General features: G+C 51.8%; 4 protein-coding genes across 4 annotated transcripts; all 4 read right to left on the reverse strand.

The window, feature by feature from the left end:
• Positions 1-1,582: 1,582 nt before the first annotated feature.
• LOC112887132 lies at positions 1,583-5,548 on the reverse strand. The gene is made up of 2 exons (XM_025953227.1): positions 4,947-5,548; positions 1,583-2,472 (listed from the first exon to the last, which is right to left on the reverse strand). Exon 1 carries the CDS (start codon positions 5,492-5,494, stop codon positions 4,985-4,987), a length of 510 nt encoding a protein of 169 aa, XP_025809012.1. The 5' UTR covers positions 5,495-5,548; the 3' UTR covers positions 1,583-2,472; positions 4,947-4,984.
• Positions 5,549-6,833: 1,285 nt separating this feature from the next.
• Positions 6,834-8,475, reverse strand: LOC112884194. Its single transcript, XM_025949556.1, has one exon. It carries the CDS (start codon positions 7,455-7,457, stop codon positions 6,981-6,983), a length of 477 nt encoding a protein of 158 aa, XP_025805341.1. The 5' UTR covers positions 7,458-8,475; the 3' UTR covers positions 6,834-6,980.
• Positions 8,476-8,631: 156 nt separating this feature from the next.
• LOC112884195 lies at positions 8,632-9,595 on the reverse strand. The gene is made up of 2 exons (XM_025949557.1): positions 9,291-9,595; positions 8,632-9,185 (listed from the first exon to the last, which is right to left on the reverse strand). Exons 1-2 carry the CDS (start codon positions 9,389-9,391, stop codon positions 8,831-8,833), a joined length of 456 nt encoding a protein of 151 aa, XP_025805342.1. The 5' UTR covers positions 9,392-9,595; the 3' UTR covers positions 8,632-8,830.
• A 5,385-nt stretch (positions 9,596-14,980) lies between these two features.
• On the reverse strand, positions 14,981-16,465 carry LOC112885197 (DELLA protein DWARF8-like). Its single transcript, XM_025950853.1, has one exon. It carries the CDS (start codon positions 16,463-16,465, stop codon positions 14,981-14,983), a length of 1,485 nt encoding a protein of 494 aa, XP_025806638.1.
• Positions 16,466-18,413: the final 1,948 nt, after the last annotated feature.

An 18,413-nucleotide genomic window follows, 5' to 3' on the forward strand; every position in this document is an offset into this window, starting at 1 on the left:
CGACGACGCCGGCGGGGACGCGACGCCCGAACGAATCGGCGAGACTTTTAGGTGCGCGCTTCCGTTTGGCGGTGGCAATCAGGTCGGCTAGGGGGATCCCAATCGGATTAGTTATGCACCCGCGCTGCGTTTGGTTCGGTACGTGCGGGTGAAGGCATGCACGCACGGCGACGCGGGGCGTGCTGACGTGCAGGTCGGACGACCTGATGAAATTGACCCCACGGGACTGACTCCTATCATTGCCGGTCATGCACCAAGCCCGGACAACGGGACAAGCTAGCCATGTTGACATGTTGTTGCATGTACTAACCCAATTTGTCAGTCCCTTGTAGAAAACTCAAGCCGGGTCGGAACCGGTCTTTAACAGCTTAATTGAGCTTCACGCGAAGAGAAAACCGGCCCAACGCAGTGGTATGTTGACCGCAAATATTTTCCTCTCCTCGGGTTGACAATCGAGATCCGCTCTAAAAAAAAAAGAAAAGGTAGTAAAAAACATAGCATGCCGGCTGGGAATTTCCCATGTCAATCTCATCCTCTGCCCACTATGTGTGCTTCCACGGTTGCCACTGTATGTAACTATGTGGCGCACATTGTATATCAATCAACTATGCATCCACGATGTCTCTGCTCTACTGTCTACTCTCTCAATTATCCTGTTGGAAACATCGTGTCAGGACTCAGGAGCTCGGCATTCACATGAGAATATGATGAGCACCCAATTTTGATCTTTCCTATATCTCTCTTTCCAAACAGCGGCGTGGTGTTTTACGTGGAGCCGTGTGACACAATTCAGCGCTTGGCGATTGCAGAACATTCAGGAGCTTGTCTTAGATTCCATATCTTCTTCACTCTTCAGAAGCAACAACGTCAGTCATAAATAAACTAGTAGTATCGTAGAACCGCCAAATTAAAACTCAAAATAAGTGTAATGGCCATCATTTGAACATATTAGGCATATACACTTAACGGCTTAACTTGACAGCCCGCTTTGAACCAATATACCGATCGAAACAAACATTAGTAGTCCCACACGAAAGTGGTTGCAGATAGTACAAATACGATTGAGTTTTACATAAACTAAGGTACAGAACAGAGTGCGAGATATAAGTTACAAACCAGAGTTCAAATACTAATTATACATAAATCCATAGAGACAGCGGAAAGAGAGTTCAATATAAACCAAAGCCTAACGATGCTATATGCGAAGGATGAACTGGAATTCACACACTGAGCTCGCAAGTGTGCAATCCACAACTAAAGTATCACTGAGAGTTGCGACCGATCACAACACAATCTTCCTCATCATGAAGAACAAACTTAGCACAGTAGGGATAAAAATCTATAACATCTGGATCTGAAAATAATTCATCTACAAACCTTGAGTATACTAATACCCAACAAGACTTACCCTACCAGTGTGGTATATACTTAGCCGACTCCTAGCATGCAAGGCTTTTGGCTGGTGGGTTTATTTTGCCAAAAAAAGCTACTAAGAGTAGATCCTTACTTTCAGAACAAGTTTAAGTAAGAATTACTTATTTACTATATTTGCAACATAAATAAAATATATTAGAGTGGAAAAACAATTAATTAGATAGTAGTAACAGTTAATAACAACAATAAATAATATTTATTTTAATTCTTTTATATGATGTGACTCAGCGATCAAGGTTCTCTTATCCGAGAGGTACGGCGAATCGATTCGTTTTACATCCTTGCAAGGGAAAAACCTAACAACACGTTGAATGCAACCCGTGGAGTCACACACATCAACTGTTATTTTATGCCGCCCCTCGACCCGCAAGTAGCTAGTCCCCACCGATACCTACGACGGGTCAGCCATAAGTTAATGACTAGCACTCGACTGGAGAAGCAGGTATCAACTCAAATACCAGAGTGACCGAGGTACTACGCTTATCGGGTTCGACTACCTCCTACTGCCGACATATGATTAGTACTGTTCAAACTTGATCAAACAGGACCAACAATGAACGGACCTTAACTGACACAGACGGGACTACATATCCCTACCAATATCACATAGACCATTCTCATCCTCGTCCGGTCCCAATCTTTCCATGTGAAACAATTGCATAAATAAGTTACCCATAATGAGAGATCCTATAGCTCGCGAGTGACAGACAATCACTCGACTTCTACCGATCTTAATTAAGCATGGCAAAGATAGCAACCTATACATACTACTATAGCCCAAAGGAACCTAGAGAACATGCATCTATGATTTTATTCAACTCCTAGAAACTTAATGCATAAATACTTAATTAAGAACAGTACATAATTTTAAATTAGTGGTTATGCTCCGGAGCTTGTCTTCTTGCTGCTCAGCCTGTGGCTCTCCCGGATTTTGGACCGGGTCTTCTGGATGTTCTAAGATCCGCTGCTATTCATATGGTGCCTGCTGGTCCTAAGGCATGGCAACTAGCTCGTACACGACGTCAGTAGCTACCGGATCTACATAAAATGCAAAATGCAATGCAAAATAAGCATGTAAATAAGACATGTAAGCTATCCAATCTTATCTTATTACTGGATCTAACTAAGTAAATAAAAATACACATTATGTACAACCTCAGCAATATAAATAATAAAAATATATGTATAAATGATATTACAAATTGTGTGACTAAGCTAGAAACTAAATAAATTCGTCAAAAGAAGTTAAGAATACAATCTGGTGAGGAACAAAATATATCATGATAGAGCAACTGATAAAGTATTCTAGTAGTATTTACCAAGATTTTTCTCAAGCATAAACTATTTATTAATTTAGAAATACACTAGCACATAGATAAATCAATTAACATATCAAATAATGTCTTCCAGATATGAAAAATTTATTGAAGCTAATACATCAACAAATTAGTCTAATGTAAATTTTACAGAAGTTCTGAATACATAGAGACATTACAACACAATAAACTATATTTTTCATGTTCTAATTTTTAGCAAAGGAAAAATAAACACTTAACTAGATCTAGTATTTTTCCTGTGTAAACATGTTCTCAAAAAAGCCAACACAACTAATTTAACATTTTTATCAGTTTCTACGATTTTCTATGCATTTTCAATGTTTTCAGCCTATTAAACAATGTACCAGAAAATTTATAAACCGAGATAAATCCTAACCAAACTTTTTCTACCGGCCCTAACTCTACCAATGAACCCCTTTAGTCACTGACAACCCGGGCCCACGGCCAACCAGACTTGGACCAGTCAAGGTCAGCCAGGGCCAGCCATGGTCGGACCTTGACAGGCCGTTCCCGGCGACGGCGAGGCCAACCGGCGACGAGGTTCGGCACCAGCAGCTTTTCTGAAGCCTGGGACACCTGCAACGCCGCCCGTGACGGCCAAAAGACTGGCCGGCGATGAGCAGCGGCGCCCACGGCTGCGCGGACGAGCGGCATGGCCGCGTTCCGGCGAAATTGACGTTGAACATCGCGAAATAAGGAGAGCATGAGCATCAGTGGCTCACCTGCAATCGATTTTTGTGGTTGGACGACGAGAATGATGGCCGGAGGTGGGACTTCGACGGTGAGGGGTGGAGGTGTTCGGCAATGGCGGTCTGATGGTCAGGATCTTCAATCCCCGGCCATGGAGGTCGCTTCTCAGGGGAACAAGTGGGGGAGAAGGGAAGTAGGAAGGATGTGGAGGTGTGGATGGTGGCGATATGGTTTCTATGGCTGGAGGCTCATGGATTCAGCCGGAGCAGTACTGACAACCATGGTGTTTTTCGACAGGAACCGGAAGAAAGAATGAAAAGGAGAGAGTGGGAGAAGATAGCTGGCCGCGCTATGGGTTTATGGAGCAGGCGAGCGAAGAGTGGGTATGTGGGGTTGCTCGTGGTGAGGCCGTGGTGCCGCTGTAGGACCACATCGCCGCGTGTCGGCGACGGTCTGACGGCAGCACAGGAACAGCCATAGATGGCTGATTCAGTTCAGGTTTCATCAACGCCAAGACATCCATGTCTGTCCTATAAAAACTTCAATTTTTTGTATATAACTGGATCAAATGGTAAATATAAAAGTTGTAGCCTAACATATATCTATAACTTTTATTAAGAGTTCAAGTTCTAATTGTACACAGTTCATAAGTTATAAAGCCCTGAAATTAGCCAAAAACATGATGAATTCTGAATTTTTCAGTCATGTGCAGTCTATTTATTTTAGCGAAGTTTGAGATTGATTTTAAGCACCAAAATACGATGAATCAATTCAAACTTTCTGTGAATATCAAGTTGGAAAATAGGAATACAAATTTGTGCAAAAACATTGGATAGTTGACTAGAAGAATTTGGAGAAATAAAATCGAAAAAACATGGCGACAAGCTGTCAGATAACATACTTAACCAAATTTCAGAGGTGACTGAAACAGGGATTTGACCAGTATTTGACTGAGATTTTGAACTATATAATCAAGTTTTCACATGATAATATCATATTCATATTAAAGTATATATATTGGGCTATCAATTTGCTGTTGACCGAATTCCAAGTGTTTAGCAAAATATATTTTAATTAGCTTCTCAAAATAGGTACTTTTGGAAGTTCCAACACTCTAGTTTTCATATGAGTGATGTCTAAACTAAAGTTTTGAATTGGTTTCATAGATCAACCATGTTTATGAGTCACAATTGATGAGTTTGACATACTAAGCAATATTTGAGCATAAAATTCATATTTACTACTTTTGTGTCTATTTATTAATGAATAAATGCCAAAACGCATATGCTAATGACATGCTTTGTGGATGATTTGCGTCTAATGGTTTTTCTAAACACCAGAGGTGTGACAACGCATGCCATCGTAATTAATACCGAAAAAACACCATTAGGAACCAATTGCATCCCTTTTATCATTCTTATTCATCAACCAATGATGATATAAACGTTGTGGTCTTGCAGCACTAGTGATTCGCTTGCTGCTTACACTGGGACGGCGTGCTTCCGGCTCACCCGATCCATCCATCAGGCCCTGGCAGCGCAGGGCAGCTCTGGCGTGACGACCATGCTGTATATGTGCGCCATCATCCGGCGCTCGAAGTCGCCGCCCCGCGCGCCGCCGCTCCGCTGCCCGGGCTGGCCGCGCGCCCGCGGCACCCGCTTCGCCCACAGACCGGCCTCCGCGCCGCTCCGCGACCTGGCCAGCGCCGCGCACGGCCGCACGGCGCCCCCGCCCAGCGCCACCATCGCGTCCACGTACGCGTCCCGGAGCCGCGCGAGCAGGAGCGCTGGCGCCGCCAGCACGACCGCGGCGCGGACCCGCGCCGCACGCGACGCCCTGGCCTTCCACGACGACGAGCGCGCGGAGGCGGGGCCCGCCGCCGGCGCCGGCTGCGTCGACGCCGCCCTGCTGCTGCCGCCCGCGCCCAGGCGGGCCACCCTGAGGCGCCGCGACGGCGAGCCCAGGCGCTGGTAGTTCCTCCGCGCCCAGTACGTCTGGATGCTGTGGCGCGGCTGGGACACGAGGCTGGCCATGGTCAGGCCCTGCGCTAGCAAGCTGCCTGTGTCTGACTATGCGATCTGTTGATGATGCCACGGCGAGGTGTGTGCACTGCTGGTGGATGTGTGCTTATATCGGTGAGATCGAGCTGAGCAGCTTAGCTGATGGGTGGCTGGAACTGGAGCCAGGTCAATACAGTTCGCGTGATGTGATCTCTAGGGTCTAGCCGTCTAGCTACGTGACCATGAATTCTTTCTTGCCGGCGCATCGATGGGTGGCGCTGGATGTCCAGGTCGCGTCAGCTTTGAAATGGTCTAGCTCGGCGGTTCACGGTTCTCGTCGAGGCTCCAAGGAAGTTTAATTTTCAGCCGCCAAAACTGCACCGCTTCGTATATGGAACTGGAACCTGCCTGGCCCGTGTGGGCGGACACACTAGAGAGAGCCTGCTTGGCTGCTTCCGCGCGATTGGCTCAATCTGCTGCCTGCCATCCAAGGGAAATGCAATGCACCAGTTTTCGGATTGGAAGTCAACATGACAACATGCATGTCTGGATGTGAAATCACTTCAGAGCTGACGACGGATTCGCTGCAGTTGGGCCGGGCGCAGATGATGGATCTCGCATTGGTCGAGGCCCAGAGCTTCATGTCGGCCCATTTTCCAAACGCCAACTGAAACCAGAATAGGTCTGACAAGTGGACCAGTTGACCGAGGATGCGTGATTTGAATAGCAATAAGGAGCTACAGGTACCTCGAGCTGGATTACTGGAACATAGAGGGGGGAAATGGTTTCGAATCTTCAGTAAGATTTCCGGATTTCAAGAGCGTTTTCTTCGGATTTTGTAGGATCTACGAGGATACTTTTCCGGATGTGTGTTCCGGACTTCCAACTTAACGGGGGAGCTGGCTTTGGCGCGAGCACGATTGTTCAGAATTCTCAGTTCATGAGCGGCTGCTTCCTTCTTCGGGATCTTGTATTCTTGTGCAGAAAGGTTGTACACGATGAATAATGGTCACTTTCGTACTGCAGAAACGTGTCGAACAGTTCTAGCTCCTGTACTTCACTCAAAGCCGCGGTACACTTGTACTGCAGCTTAGTGCACGCAACAGAACGGGCAGCTCGTACGTTCAGTCCGAGCGAACAGTCGTACGTGCGCCACGCCTCCCTCGCTCTCGCACCACGTGAAAAAGTAAAACGAAAGGAGCTCGGACCTTTGTATTTTTGCGAGCATTTCTTTTCTGAAACTAGCTCGATCAATTCTCGATCTCGTTTTCATGTGCTCGCTGTGTCTGGCACGCTTTGTACTTTTCCAAGAAAGCAACGGGATCAGAGTCAGACCAGACCATCTTTCTCTGGATCAACAGAAGCTTTCGAATTCCATTGGCCATCGATCGACACTGATGAATTATTGCCAGCAAAAATAAAATTAATGTACATGGCGAGATCCATCACCCTAGTAACTATTGATCGATGAGTGGGGGCAAATAACTTTCGCAATAATCTGTTTCAAGAAAAACGTTCGTCAGAGGGAGAAGCAGCCCGTCCCGGGGCGCGGCGACAGGAAAGGAGGCAACACCAAGTCCGGCGAGGGCGCCAGGGCCGCCGCCGAGATCGAGACGCTGCTGAACGTCTTGCGCGCGGACGCGCGGGGCAGGTTCTCCGGCACGACGTTCTCCAGCGAGTTGGCGCGCCACGCCGGGCACTGCCTGCGGTTGCTCCACCGCGCCTGCGCGCGCGGGACGCCCACGGCCGCGGCGACGTCGCCGGTCCTCGACGCGGCCGCGCCGTCCCGCGCCAGCGCCAGGGCCAGGGCCATGTCGCCGCCGCCGCCGCCGCCGCACGCCATCCCCATCACGGCGCACGCCGCGGCGGCGGCGCACGCGCGGCGCAGCGACGATGGCACGCCCGACGACGACCTGCGAGCAGCAGTGGCAGCAGTAGCAGCTTCCTTGGGCGGAGCAAGAGGCCCGAGGCAGCAGCTGATGGAGGAAGCCGCCATTCTTGAGCTTCGAGCGGTGAAGTTTGGCGGCACGCCGGCACACAGGAGGAAGTGTGATGTTGCGATGGTACTGGTCCGTTGGCTCGTTTGAGCACGGAAGTTATATACTTTCCACGGGGAAAGAGCTGCTTGGATAGATCAGAGCCGTCGATCCAGACGTGGACGTTGGATTTTGACAAGCGGTAATTCTTCTCACTTTTTTTTTTGAAATCATAAAAATTCTTCTCACTTGACCACGGGTGGCGTGTAACCATGTTGCAGTGGGCCCCGCTTGGTTAGATATTTGTCCACAGTGGCGTGCGCGCAGTTAGGACTTCGGAGGTCGGAATTACTACTTGGCAGTTTTTTTTTCTTGACAGCAGTGTCTCGTAAAAATATCTTTACCATTGAGAGCCTGATTAATTTGGTACCAGAGTCTGCCCAGCTAAAATTTGAGCAAGCTAATAATGTCACACTCGTTTGGTTGGAGTTTAAAAATAGTCCACCTAAATATTATTCTAAAATAGTCAAAATTTTGGTAAAAAAGGATTGGCACGTCCCCATTTTGATCCACATAAACTTCTGAAATAGCCAGAAACAATTGCAACTTGCTGAATGTTTGTGCATATTTATCCACAGAAACTTCTGAACGCAGAGTATAGTCCAGCCGGATTCTCTCTACAGAATCACATAGGCCTGTTCTTTATTTATTTCTATTTTTTTTAGGCAGAGGTCTGTTGTTCTAGTGTTCTTTCAGCATCCACGAATACACCACTGGGACAGTACACAGTTACTCACTGAAGGGTCAAACTGTTGTACGCTTCTGGGCTTCTGTCCTCACGCTCTACACATTTCAGTTCGGGCCTTCCTCAGGCGCAGTGAGAGCGGCTCGGCCCAACTTACGGTGACGACGTGGGCCTCCGCAGCTCACAGTTCCATCTCCGAATCTGGCCCATCTAAACCCTTCTGCTGCACTACGGCCGGGGGGCCCAGCGCCGAACCTCGCCACTTGGCACGCCGTTTCTCTGCCACGGAGGCGGCACATGAACCGGATCAACCACCATCCATCCATCCACCGGGTGTTTCCACAGGACGGCCGTCCCCGACTCCCCGTACATGCTGCTTGAGTTTGGCGTTGGGTTTTGGACCTGGTCACGTTATGCGTGATAGGGGCCTTGGGGGAGAGCCAAAAAACTGAAGGAAACGTAACACACGAATAATTTCTTCTAAAATCTACATGAATCAATACAATTTTCTTGGATTCAGATCCTTTTTCAAGCACCCCTTTCGCTAAGCTAATCATCCCACTTTCCAATTACAAATACAACAAGAATTCTAGAAATGCAGCTGCGGGATGGATTTGCGGTTGCGGTGTGGTCGGGTCAGCTACTTGCCTAGAGGGAGAAGCAGCCCAGGCCAGAGTGCTGCGCCAGGAAGGGCGCCACCGCTTCGGGCGCGAGGGCGGGGGCCCTGTCCGGCGCCCTGATGCTGTTGAACCTGCGGCGGGCCGACGGGCGGGGCAGGTTCTCCGGCACGATGTTCTCCAGCGAGTTGGCGCGCCACGGCGGGCACTCCCTGCGGTCGCTCCACCGCGGCGGCGCCCGCGCGTCCACGGCCACGGCGTCGTCGCCGGCGATCCTGGGGACGGCCGCCCCATCCCACGCGAGGGCCGCGTCGCCGCCGGCCCCCGCCGTCGCGATCACGACGCTCGCGGCGGCCGCCACGCACGCCCGGCGCAGCCCGCCCGACCTGCAGTAGATCGAGATCGCGCGCACGCATCAAAACAAGTGGGTCCGGAAGGGCATGATGCTGCAGGCTGCAGCCGATCTTGACGTGGTAGAAGTGGAAACTTACCACGGTGTGCCCGTGGCTGGTGGCGGCGGTTGCAGGCGAGCGCTGGCTTCTTTGACGGGAGATGGAGGCTTGAGCGAGCAGCTAATGGAGGAAACCGCCATGATCGAGTCCCAAAACCTTCGCGCAGAACGAAAGGCTTCCTCGTGTTTGGCGGCAATAGATCGAGACGAATTGTTGAGATCGACGGTAGGTTCGGCTGGTCCGAGAGCTTGGAAGCTATATAGGCTGCCTTTTCCATGGAAACTGGCGGGTACGGTGTTGTTGGTGAACGAGGCAGAGGCCGCTGGTCAGCAGATCCCGGCGGTTGGTTCGGACCTGGGCGCTGGATTCTAGCGGCGGGAGCGTGCACTAGTTCGCTCCGCTAACTTGGCGTGTGGAACCACCGGTGGCGTGTCACACGGTGCGCTAGGCACGTCGGGAGCGCGGGCCCCAGCCGGCGAGATATTTGCGCGCCCGGTCGCGTCGCGGTTCAGATCGACTCGGGCATTCGACAGACGGCAGCAGGCAGCGGGTAGGCAGTTGAGTTCGTGTTCTGAACCAGTGAATTCTGAGAGGAACAGACACCCCCCAAACCAACACCATGTGTGCGACGCATCCCGTCCAGATGACCCGCTACTTCGTATGCGTATCCCCGTATGGCTACTACTCGAGAGGCGTGGCCCAGGGACTCGTTGTAGACTCGTTCAATCAGCCGCAGCGGCGGGCGGCTAATAGTCCGCCGTCGGCACTTGGCATGTTGTGGCCGTGCCAGCGCGGCGAAACAGACGCCGGACCTCCTCTTTTGCCGCACGTTTCGACTAGCCCCGGGAGCGAAGCCGAGGCTAGAGGCCACTAGCAAGGCAACAAGTGCCTTTTCCCTTGGCTCGTTTTCTGTTTTCAATTCAATTCCGAGTTGGCGAACGGAGGTTTCAGCCTTTCAGGACTCTGGTCACCGTGGATTCAGAATCAGAAGAGAATAAGAGTCAATGGCGCTCTGGGCTTCTACGGCCGATCGTCTCGGTTCGGGCCTCGTCCTTTCGGCAGGCCTGTAAGATCGGCTAGGCCCAGAATACCGTGACAAACTGGGCCGCCGGCCATCTCCTCCCAGAGCGCTACAGTTGAGAGCGGTGGTCGGAGGCGATTTCGCGTTCCCCCCGTCGATTCGCCGTCGTCCTCGCCTCCGGCGGCCTCGCCGGCGTCGGAGGAGCAGGGGGGCTGGATGAATCGACGGAGGATTTGTATATTTCCTTTTTTCTATTAGTTCTGGTTTGAATAAGTTAGAATTAGATTTGCCAGCTTTCTTCGTCGCCATCGCTGGCTCGTCTCAGCTCCGCCTCGTCCGTGGATTTGGTGGCCTTTTCCGTGCGCTGCTGCGCGGCGTTCTTGGTGGCGGCACAGGCCTCTGCCATGTCGTCGTCGCTGCTGCGCGACCGGACGCTGGGCCTGTACGTGGTGGGGAACGGCGACGACGACGATTTTGAGGAGCTGGTTCCCTTCTCCACCTCGCCGGTGTTCGTTCTGGCAGCGGGGTAGCATTGGTGTGTTGCATCCTCGCCGGATCTGGTGAGTTCTTTTGTCCCTCCCTCGTCTTCTTCGAGGACGGTACCGATGTCGATGCCATCTCCGGCGAGGATCCAGGGAGATTTGCTTACCACTTTTTTGAGGAATCGGGGAAGTGGTTTCATTGCAACTACTTGGACGGTCTTCCCCTTTCGGTTGCTCGGTTGTTCGGTGTTTTGGGGTGGCCGGCGGTGCTTGTTGTGACAGAACCCAAGTTCCTCGGCGCTGAGATGGCCGGAGGGCATCTTCTACTGCTAGGGCATTCAACGTTTCTACGCATGTCGATGTTTTCAATGTGCTACTCGGTGTGTCAATCAAAAACTTTGTTTCTTCGTCGGGAAGGGCTTCGGCTTCAAGCTGCATCCTTGACGCGTTTCTCTTCCAACCTTGGTGCGGCGGAGACTCGTCGGGATGCTGCTGTGGGTGCCGGCGACGAAGACGACCGGGAGACCCTTGCTTGGACTGCATTGTAATTTTCTTCTTTTCCGAGGTTGCCTTTGAAAATGTTGCAATATAAACCTTATCTTTTATATGTGAAATGCAATCCCGGTTTCTAAAGAAAAAAAAGGGCCCCGTGTACGGTCGTGCCCCGCCGCCTCTGCTGCCGTCGGGCGGGCAGGCCTCAGCCCTCAGCCGCCCTCCCGCGCGCCGCGGGATTCTGTCGCCGCGACTACGCCGGGCGCAGCGTCACAGCGGAGGTGGTAGACTGTGGTAGTCTGGTAGTGAACAAACAAAGTAGGCGTCTGCGTGCTGCGTTTGGCTTTAACCATGGCTGATAGGAATCTCCATTGTCACAAACGATGAAATGCATTGATCATTCGTCCTCCACTTACGAGAACTCATCTACCGATCATTCCGTGAAATAGCTACATTAATAAAAAGGGTAAAAGCCAATGCCAATATGCCATTGCCTTTCTTTTTGTTTTTTTTGAAATATTCAAGTATTTTAATATATGAGTTCATTTTTTTTGCACTATTTCAACATTCTCACATTGAAGCTGGTTTTAGAAAATGTAGATTCGCCTTTAGGGAAAAAAATACAAAGCGATTAAAGAAAACTTGAGAGGGAGAAAATGACTTGGGTGTTTTTTTTCCCTCTCCGCATTTAGAAACACCTAGAGGATGAGACCCATTGTGTTCGTAGGTGGTAAGAAGGAGCTAATATGCTCACAGCTCACGTGGGATGGTGCGATCAGCGTGAGTGTCCATGCTTGACGACATTTGAGCTATCTACCGTTCTTAGAGCGTGGAGTCATGAGTGTAACGTTGGACGCACAGGTGGAGGGGAATAGTGAAGCACGGAATACTTAGCACGAAATACTCATCGCCGGAAAGAGTACGTATGGAATGCACACAGAATGCTCATCGCCAGACAGATCATAACAACTGGCTAGCATGGCTGGTGCGTGAAGCCCCTATGGCCACACTACCCCGGTTCTCCCATAGCCCCATTTTTAATTGGCGCATACGACGCAAGGGAGGGGCGCTTATGAGGTGAAGCGTAGGATATCCTGCTGTACAACGCGGGTGGATAGTAAAATCTACAAATATAAATATTGACGTTAAAAATTTGCAGATTTATTTATGGAAGCCGATGGAATTCCGGAGAAGTTTATTCAGGTCAAATCTATCAAGGGTGACATGACAGTTGGTCAAAGCTGATGCAGACTCGGAAGATGACATCATCAGAAGATCTGGGAGCCCGATTCCTTTTGAGAAAATCTTGTAAATATGGTAAATTTAAATTTAGTTAGATTCTTTCGAGATAAGTTGGTTAAGTCGTGATAAGTTAGGAGCCATAGCCTCAGGCCATAAATAGTAGACCTTAGAATTTTGTAAAGAAGATCCATCAATCAATACAACTCTTTTTGGCACTTCGTCAAAATCCTAGGAGTAGAAGTAGAGTACTTTATCAGCCAATTCTTCAGCAAGTAGGGCTACATTGAATCGATATCCAGCTTGTTGGTAAGTTCGTGTTTATCAGATTTTCTAGGCTTTAACTATCGGCGCATCGTTGTAGTTTCGTCCAATTCAATCTACAAGTTATCAATTTCTATCAAGTTCTTGTAAGGCTGCGTGGTTGGATCTTATGCTAGCTCTTAATAGATTTCACAATTTATCAAGTGATAGTCATCAGATTATCGGCTTTGTCTAATCTTCTCATGCAGTTATTTTATACCTGATTCATTCTATGATTATTGCTTCTAGTACCGGATCATCTACGGTCTCGTCCTTTGCTGCGTGTAGGCTGACCGAACGATTCGCTTGCCTTTGCTGCGTGTAGGCTAACCGAATGATTCGCTTGCCTTGTCGCCATTATCTCAGACTGTTTCGATTAAGTCCGATCCTTGAGTAATGATGCTAAGTCGAGTCTTATCGGCTGGATCTGTTTACTTGTTAGCGGTGGCATGATGGTGGTGGTTCAGTATTATCAATCAGCTTTGTTGGCCAATTCTAGGCTTAATGATAAGCGTAAATTCTAAGTAATTAGATGCATCGGTTAATTGTGTTCGACTTGTTGCCCTGATGTTAGCTCTGTCTCGTATTGCTCCGATCCGACTAATAGCACAATAAATTTAGCTTAATTAAATGTATGTGTTTAGTTGTGAGGTTTTTGTTCTTAATCCTATTTCATCAAGAAACCAGCTTTGTAGCCGATATTCGGTACTATGCTTCGGATGTCCTGGGCAATGCATTTGTTGGAACTATTCCGATACGTTTCTCATTATTTTACGGATTAATTTTTTTCCTTTGTCAATTGTATGTCAAATTGACTGACACATTTACAAGATCTTCGCTGGAGATAAGCACAGCTCCCAAGCTTTAGCGTGTCGTGCTCCGCTAGATTCATCGTCCGATTTTTACAACAACGGTAAAAAAGTCAAAATAACTAATTTAGGAGGGAGGGACCGAGGGAGTAGCAACTAGATGGCACTTTTAGTGACCCTCTTACTACACCTCCCCTTGTTTTTTTTTACTGAACGGCTAGCATGTTTAGTTGTTGCGGATTTTGATGAAGAAAAAGGAGAGATAATTTGAATGGCGCATACATGGTTGTCGAAACCGACCCTGTCAATGACCTGCTCAATCTCTACGGAACAGAGACGATTCAGGGGAGTGACGTGGTATGCACAGATACTAGCATCCTGTGAGCTCCATTCATGTCGACGACCACGAGTGGCTGACCGACCATCCGCCATGGCTCCGAAACTAGCCATCCAGCCCCACAGCCAAAAAGAGGACGACGAGCACGAGGCCCCATTGCCCCAAGCTAAGCGGCGAGCAGCCAACCAACCAACAAGCAACAAATCAACCACCGGCCAGAAAGGCGGGGAGTTTCCCGTCCGCGGCGAACCCTGCATTCACTGCGGCGCTCGCCGCAGCCCGCGCCCTCCTCCCAAAACGAGCAAGGCGTCGCGCTCGTCGTCGTCGTCAGGTGACGGGCGTGGCGCGGGCGCCCGCGCCCCCACCCACCCCGGCGCGGCCGGTGGTTGGGCCGCGCCGTCCGGTTCACTGCGCGGCTGCGCGGTCGCTGCGGAGAGCAGAAGCCGCAAAAGGCCCGGCAGGCGCCAGGCGCCTGACGTGGACGGCGTTGGCGTGGCGTGTGGCGTGCTCGCCGATCGCGTGGGGTCGGTTTCGCGCAGGGGGCGCCTGTCGACGCCACCCGTTTCTGCACGGGGCGATGGGATGGCTGCTTCTCTGAAACTGAAAGGGGAGCAGGCCTGGCAGGTTCCTGACCGAGCTGATGAGCGTATTGTTCAGGTCTGCCGTTGCTGGGGCCCTTGATGAGGCACAGAGATCGAATGCCGTTCTCATCCCGCTGGAATGGCGGCGAACTTCGATTTCAGAGCATTGGGAATCGGGTCATCAGAATCAGACTGAAGGATCACCAGTCCACCACTACATTCAACGACCGTAATGCGTTTCGTAAGATCAGGTCTAGCATTTCAAAATCTCAAATAAAATAATTGGCAGGCGGCAGCAACATTTTTGTCTCATCGCAGGCTACTCAGACTGAAATTTTCATCCTAAACTCGATCACACAAACAAAAACCAGATCATCACGACCCATCTGCTACGACTATTATTCGACTGATCGCCCCTCTCTAACTGTCGCTGCACGATTATTCCTTCGTCTGCTCCCACCGTCCCTAGGCAATCGCCAGGTTTCCGGTGCTGTTGATCTCACGGCTACCGTTCCTAGTCTTGCGGCGGCCGTTATTGTCGCGCCCCTCGGTGCCAGCCACGGCGCCGGCAGCGCTTCCCCCTGCCGCGCTCCACGCCGTCGCCGCGTACAGCGGGCGGTCGTGCCACGCCAGCGCGAGGCTGCCGGCGCACTCGAGGATGCTGTACCCGGAGCCGGGGGAGGACGTCGCGCGGAGCAGCTGCGCCGTCGCCAGCTGGACCTCGTTCCGGCCGAACGGCACCTGGGTCAGTCCCGCGCGGGCGAGCCTCTCCCTCCAGCGACCCAGCGGCTCGTGGCGCTCGGCGCGGGCGCTGCCCTCGCCGCAGACGATGTCGAAGATCTCGGCCCGGAGGTACGCCTCCGCGAGCGAGTCGGTGGCGCCGCCGCGGTGGCCCACGGCCGCCATGGAGTCGAACATGGCCGCGTAGTGGAAGAGCGCGTTGGTGAACCTCTCCAGCAGCGGCGGCCTGTTGTGGTCTGCCTCCTGCTCAACGACCGTGAAGACCCTGGGCTGTAGCTCGGTGACGAGGTCGAGGAGGATGTCAATCGGCGCGGGCACCGCCGGGTCGGCGTCCGGGTCGACGAGGAGACGGTGGAGCTGCAGGATGGAGTTGAATGCCAGCGCCTCGCCGTCGCCCGGGACGATTTTGAGCATCCAGTTGCTCAACCCATCGAGCTGGTCGACGCAGACGCCCTGGAAGTAGAAGGGGACTCCCAGGGAGCGCGCGAACTCGGCGAGGCGGACGCCCACCTCACGGAGCTCGTCGCCGGCGCCTGTTGGTTGTGGGCCAATGCCGGTGATGCGGAGGCGCGGTGGCCCGCCTTCGCGCTGGGACAGGGCGTGGATGAGCGTCGGCCACTGGAGGCCCTGCATGAGGGCGAAGTCGACGACGTGCACGCGGTCGCAGCCCTCAAACGCATCGAGGATCGCCTGGTTCGCCGTGGAGTAGGCGAAGTTCAGGTAGGGTCCTGCATCGTAGAAGTGGCTGTAGAGGTCGGCCAGCGCGGCGGGAGGCGGAGCAGGCGGCGCCGCTTGCGGGTACGCCGGGAAGAGGCGCTGCGCGAGCGCGTCCGCGAAGTGGTTCGCGACGCGGCCGATCCCGGTCGAGGTAGTGATCACCGAAAGGATCGCGCGCGCCTCGGCCAGGTTGCCATGCGCGGCCGAGTAGTCGCCGGACTGGATGGCGCCGGCGCAGGTGACAAGGAGGTGCACCAGGCGGATGGCCGCGCCCTCCTCTTCCTCCTCCTGGCGCCGCCTCGTTTCCTCCGCGGCTGCTGGGGCAGCGGGCTGCCTGCCGGGCGGCAGGAGGGACGCGAACAGGGCCGGGTCGATGCAGTACGCGGCGCTGTTGGCAGCTGCGCCGGCAGGGAACGGGGGAGAAATGGCGCCGGTGAGTGTGGCGGCGGTGCCGGGGTCCATAGGCAGCAAGCCGAAGGGGATGAGACCCATGGCTCCGTCGCAGGCGAGCGGGAGCAGGGGGTGCTTGCGCTAGACGGTGTGGGCGGTGTGAGCGTCCACGCTCGGCGCCCTGCCAACTAGGTGATGTTTTTGTAGGGAGCGGGCGAGTCAAGGGTGTGACGTCAGCCACACAGATGGAGGGGGATCTAGTGGTGGTGCTGAGGTGTTATATGGGATACCGTCACGTGATAATTGGCTAGCACAGCACAGCTAGTGCCCCTCTGATTACAGTTCCGTTAGCTCTTCAAAATTTTTTTGCGTAAAAATGAAGTAGGAAGGATACACAGTGGTGGTACTCATAATCACAAGTCATGCGGCAACTCGTGGGAGAGAGATCCCTATCGTTGCGAACGAGCCTTCTCTGCAGTACCGCAGAGGAACCGGTTCCCTCTCTCGTTGCATGTTGCATGACAACTGGCCAAGGGAGGGGGTTACCAAGTGGTGGTGCTGAGGTGGAGCACGGTATACCCCTTTGTCGCACGTCGCTTGACAACTAACAAGAACGGTTGGTGCCACTCCGACTACACACCTTTCCTGATTCTTGCTGTATTTCTTTAGGATGGCTGGATGGTCATTCAGGATTTTTGTGCCTAAAAAGGAAGAGAGGCACTTTGAATGAAGCATGCATGTTTATAAAATCCGGCTAGTGAATAACATGCTGGGGAGGAGATAGGGCCCATGCATTCATCGAAGGCGAGCGGGAGCAGGCATGCTTTGCACTTTGACGGTGTGGGAAATGTGAGCATCCTGCGTCCAGTACAGTGCCCCTGCAACGGTTCTTTCATTTTTGAGTGGTGTATACTTGTATGCGAGGAGGGGTATCTAGTGGTGGTGTACTGGTGCTGAGGTGGAGCGTGGGATGCCTTGTTGCATGTCGTGTGACAGCTGGTTGCGGGAGGGTACGGTATCCTAGTGGTTGGTATTAAGGTGGAGCACGGAAAGCCCTCGTCACACGTCGTGTGAAAATTGGCTAGCGCGACTGATGTTACTGAGATTATACGTACCTTAGATTGTTCTTTTGTTTTTATTTGGACGGTGGGATGAGTTTGGAGGATTTTCGGTGGATGAACTTGTAGAGGGAGGAAGGGAGACGTGTATAGTTGGGATGAGCAAAGAGGAGTGTCGTTGCACGCACAGATAGTGCTGCGAATGGAAGAGAAGTATTTGTTGTCCGTGCTTGAATGTCGCATGCCTAGTTGTAGAAACTGAGCCGGATATAGGTTGTTGCATGTTGTGTCGATGCCTGGCTGGCGCAACTAGCGCCCCTGTGATTGATGGCTCACTGGTAATGGTATGGTCGTTGATGATTTTGATACAAAAGAAAGACAAATATGTATGCTAGAGACTGGGTGACCCATCGATAGTTGTCTTTGGACCATAAAAACACTGCTATAGACGTAAAATAAGCCAGCTTTACAGAAAGTGACACGAGACGGTGCGTTCGAAGTAGCATTACCACTCTCAACAGTTTAACTTGCGTCGCTCAGTATGGAAGGCATGGCCAGGGGCTTTTGGGCAGAGCCATGGTTGAGGTACAACTACCCAGGCAGCTACCGGGGCACTTTCAGAAATTGACGTGTAGTACCAACAGTCGCGGTAACTCCACCATTGCAGAAGCTGTGTATACTAGCGATCTTTTCAGGGACGGCGAGCTTGAGGATGACTCTTCTCCGCTCCAACTCCAAACCCGTTTTCCTGCAAGCGCTGGCCATCCTGGCATCCTGCGTGGAACCATGCAGCACTCCAGATCTGTTACGTCGGTTCCACAGTGTGCGTGCAGTGCTCGGCTGCTCGACGCGGACTTGGTCAACTGCGTCATCGCCGGACCTATCCAAGTATCCATCACCTATTAACCTCGGACAAACGAGCCGTCCAAAATCACCCGGCCAGTTCCGTTCCAACCTGATGCGCTGATGAGTGATGACCTCTGTCTCAAGCT

This window comes from Panicum hallii, chromosome 3 (genome assembly GCF_002211085.1).
Source record: "Panicum hallii strain FIL2 chromosome 3, PHallii_v3.1, whole genome shotgun sequence".
NCBI lineage: Eukaryota > Viridiplantae > Streptophyta > Magnoliopsida > Poales > Poaceae > Panicum > Panicum hallii.

What these genes read in the sequence shown, in the direction of transcription:
- LOC112884194 (XM_025949556.1), bottom strand. Translation starts at nt 7,457, where the DNA reads ATGGCGGCTTCCTCCATCAGCTGCTGCCTCGGGCCTCTTGCTCCGCCC.
- LOC112884195 (XM_025949557.1), bottom strand. Translation starts at nt 9,391, where the DNA reads ATGGCGGTTTCCTCCATTAGCTGCTCGCTCAAGCCTCCATCTCCCGTC. An exon ending in CCAGCCACGGGCACACCGTG is followed by an intron (nt 9,186 to 9,290) that starts GTAAGTTTCCAC and finishes GATCTACTGCAG; the next exon opens with GTCGGGCGGGCTGCGCCGGG.
- LOC112885197 (XM_025950853.1), bottom strand. Translation starts at nt 16,465, where the DNA reads ATGGGTCTCATCCCCTTCGGCTTGCTGCCTATGGACCCCGGCACCGCC.
- LOC112887132 (XM_025953227.1), bottom strand. Translation starts at nt 5,494, where the DNA reads ATGGCCAGCCTCGTGTCCCAGCCGCGCCACAGCATCCAGACGTACTGG.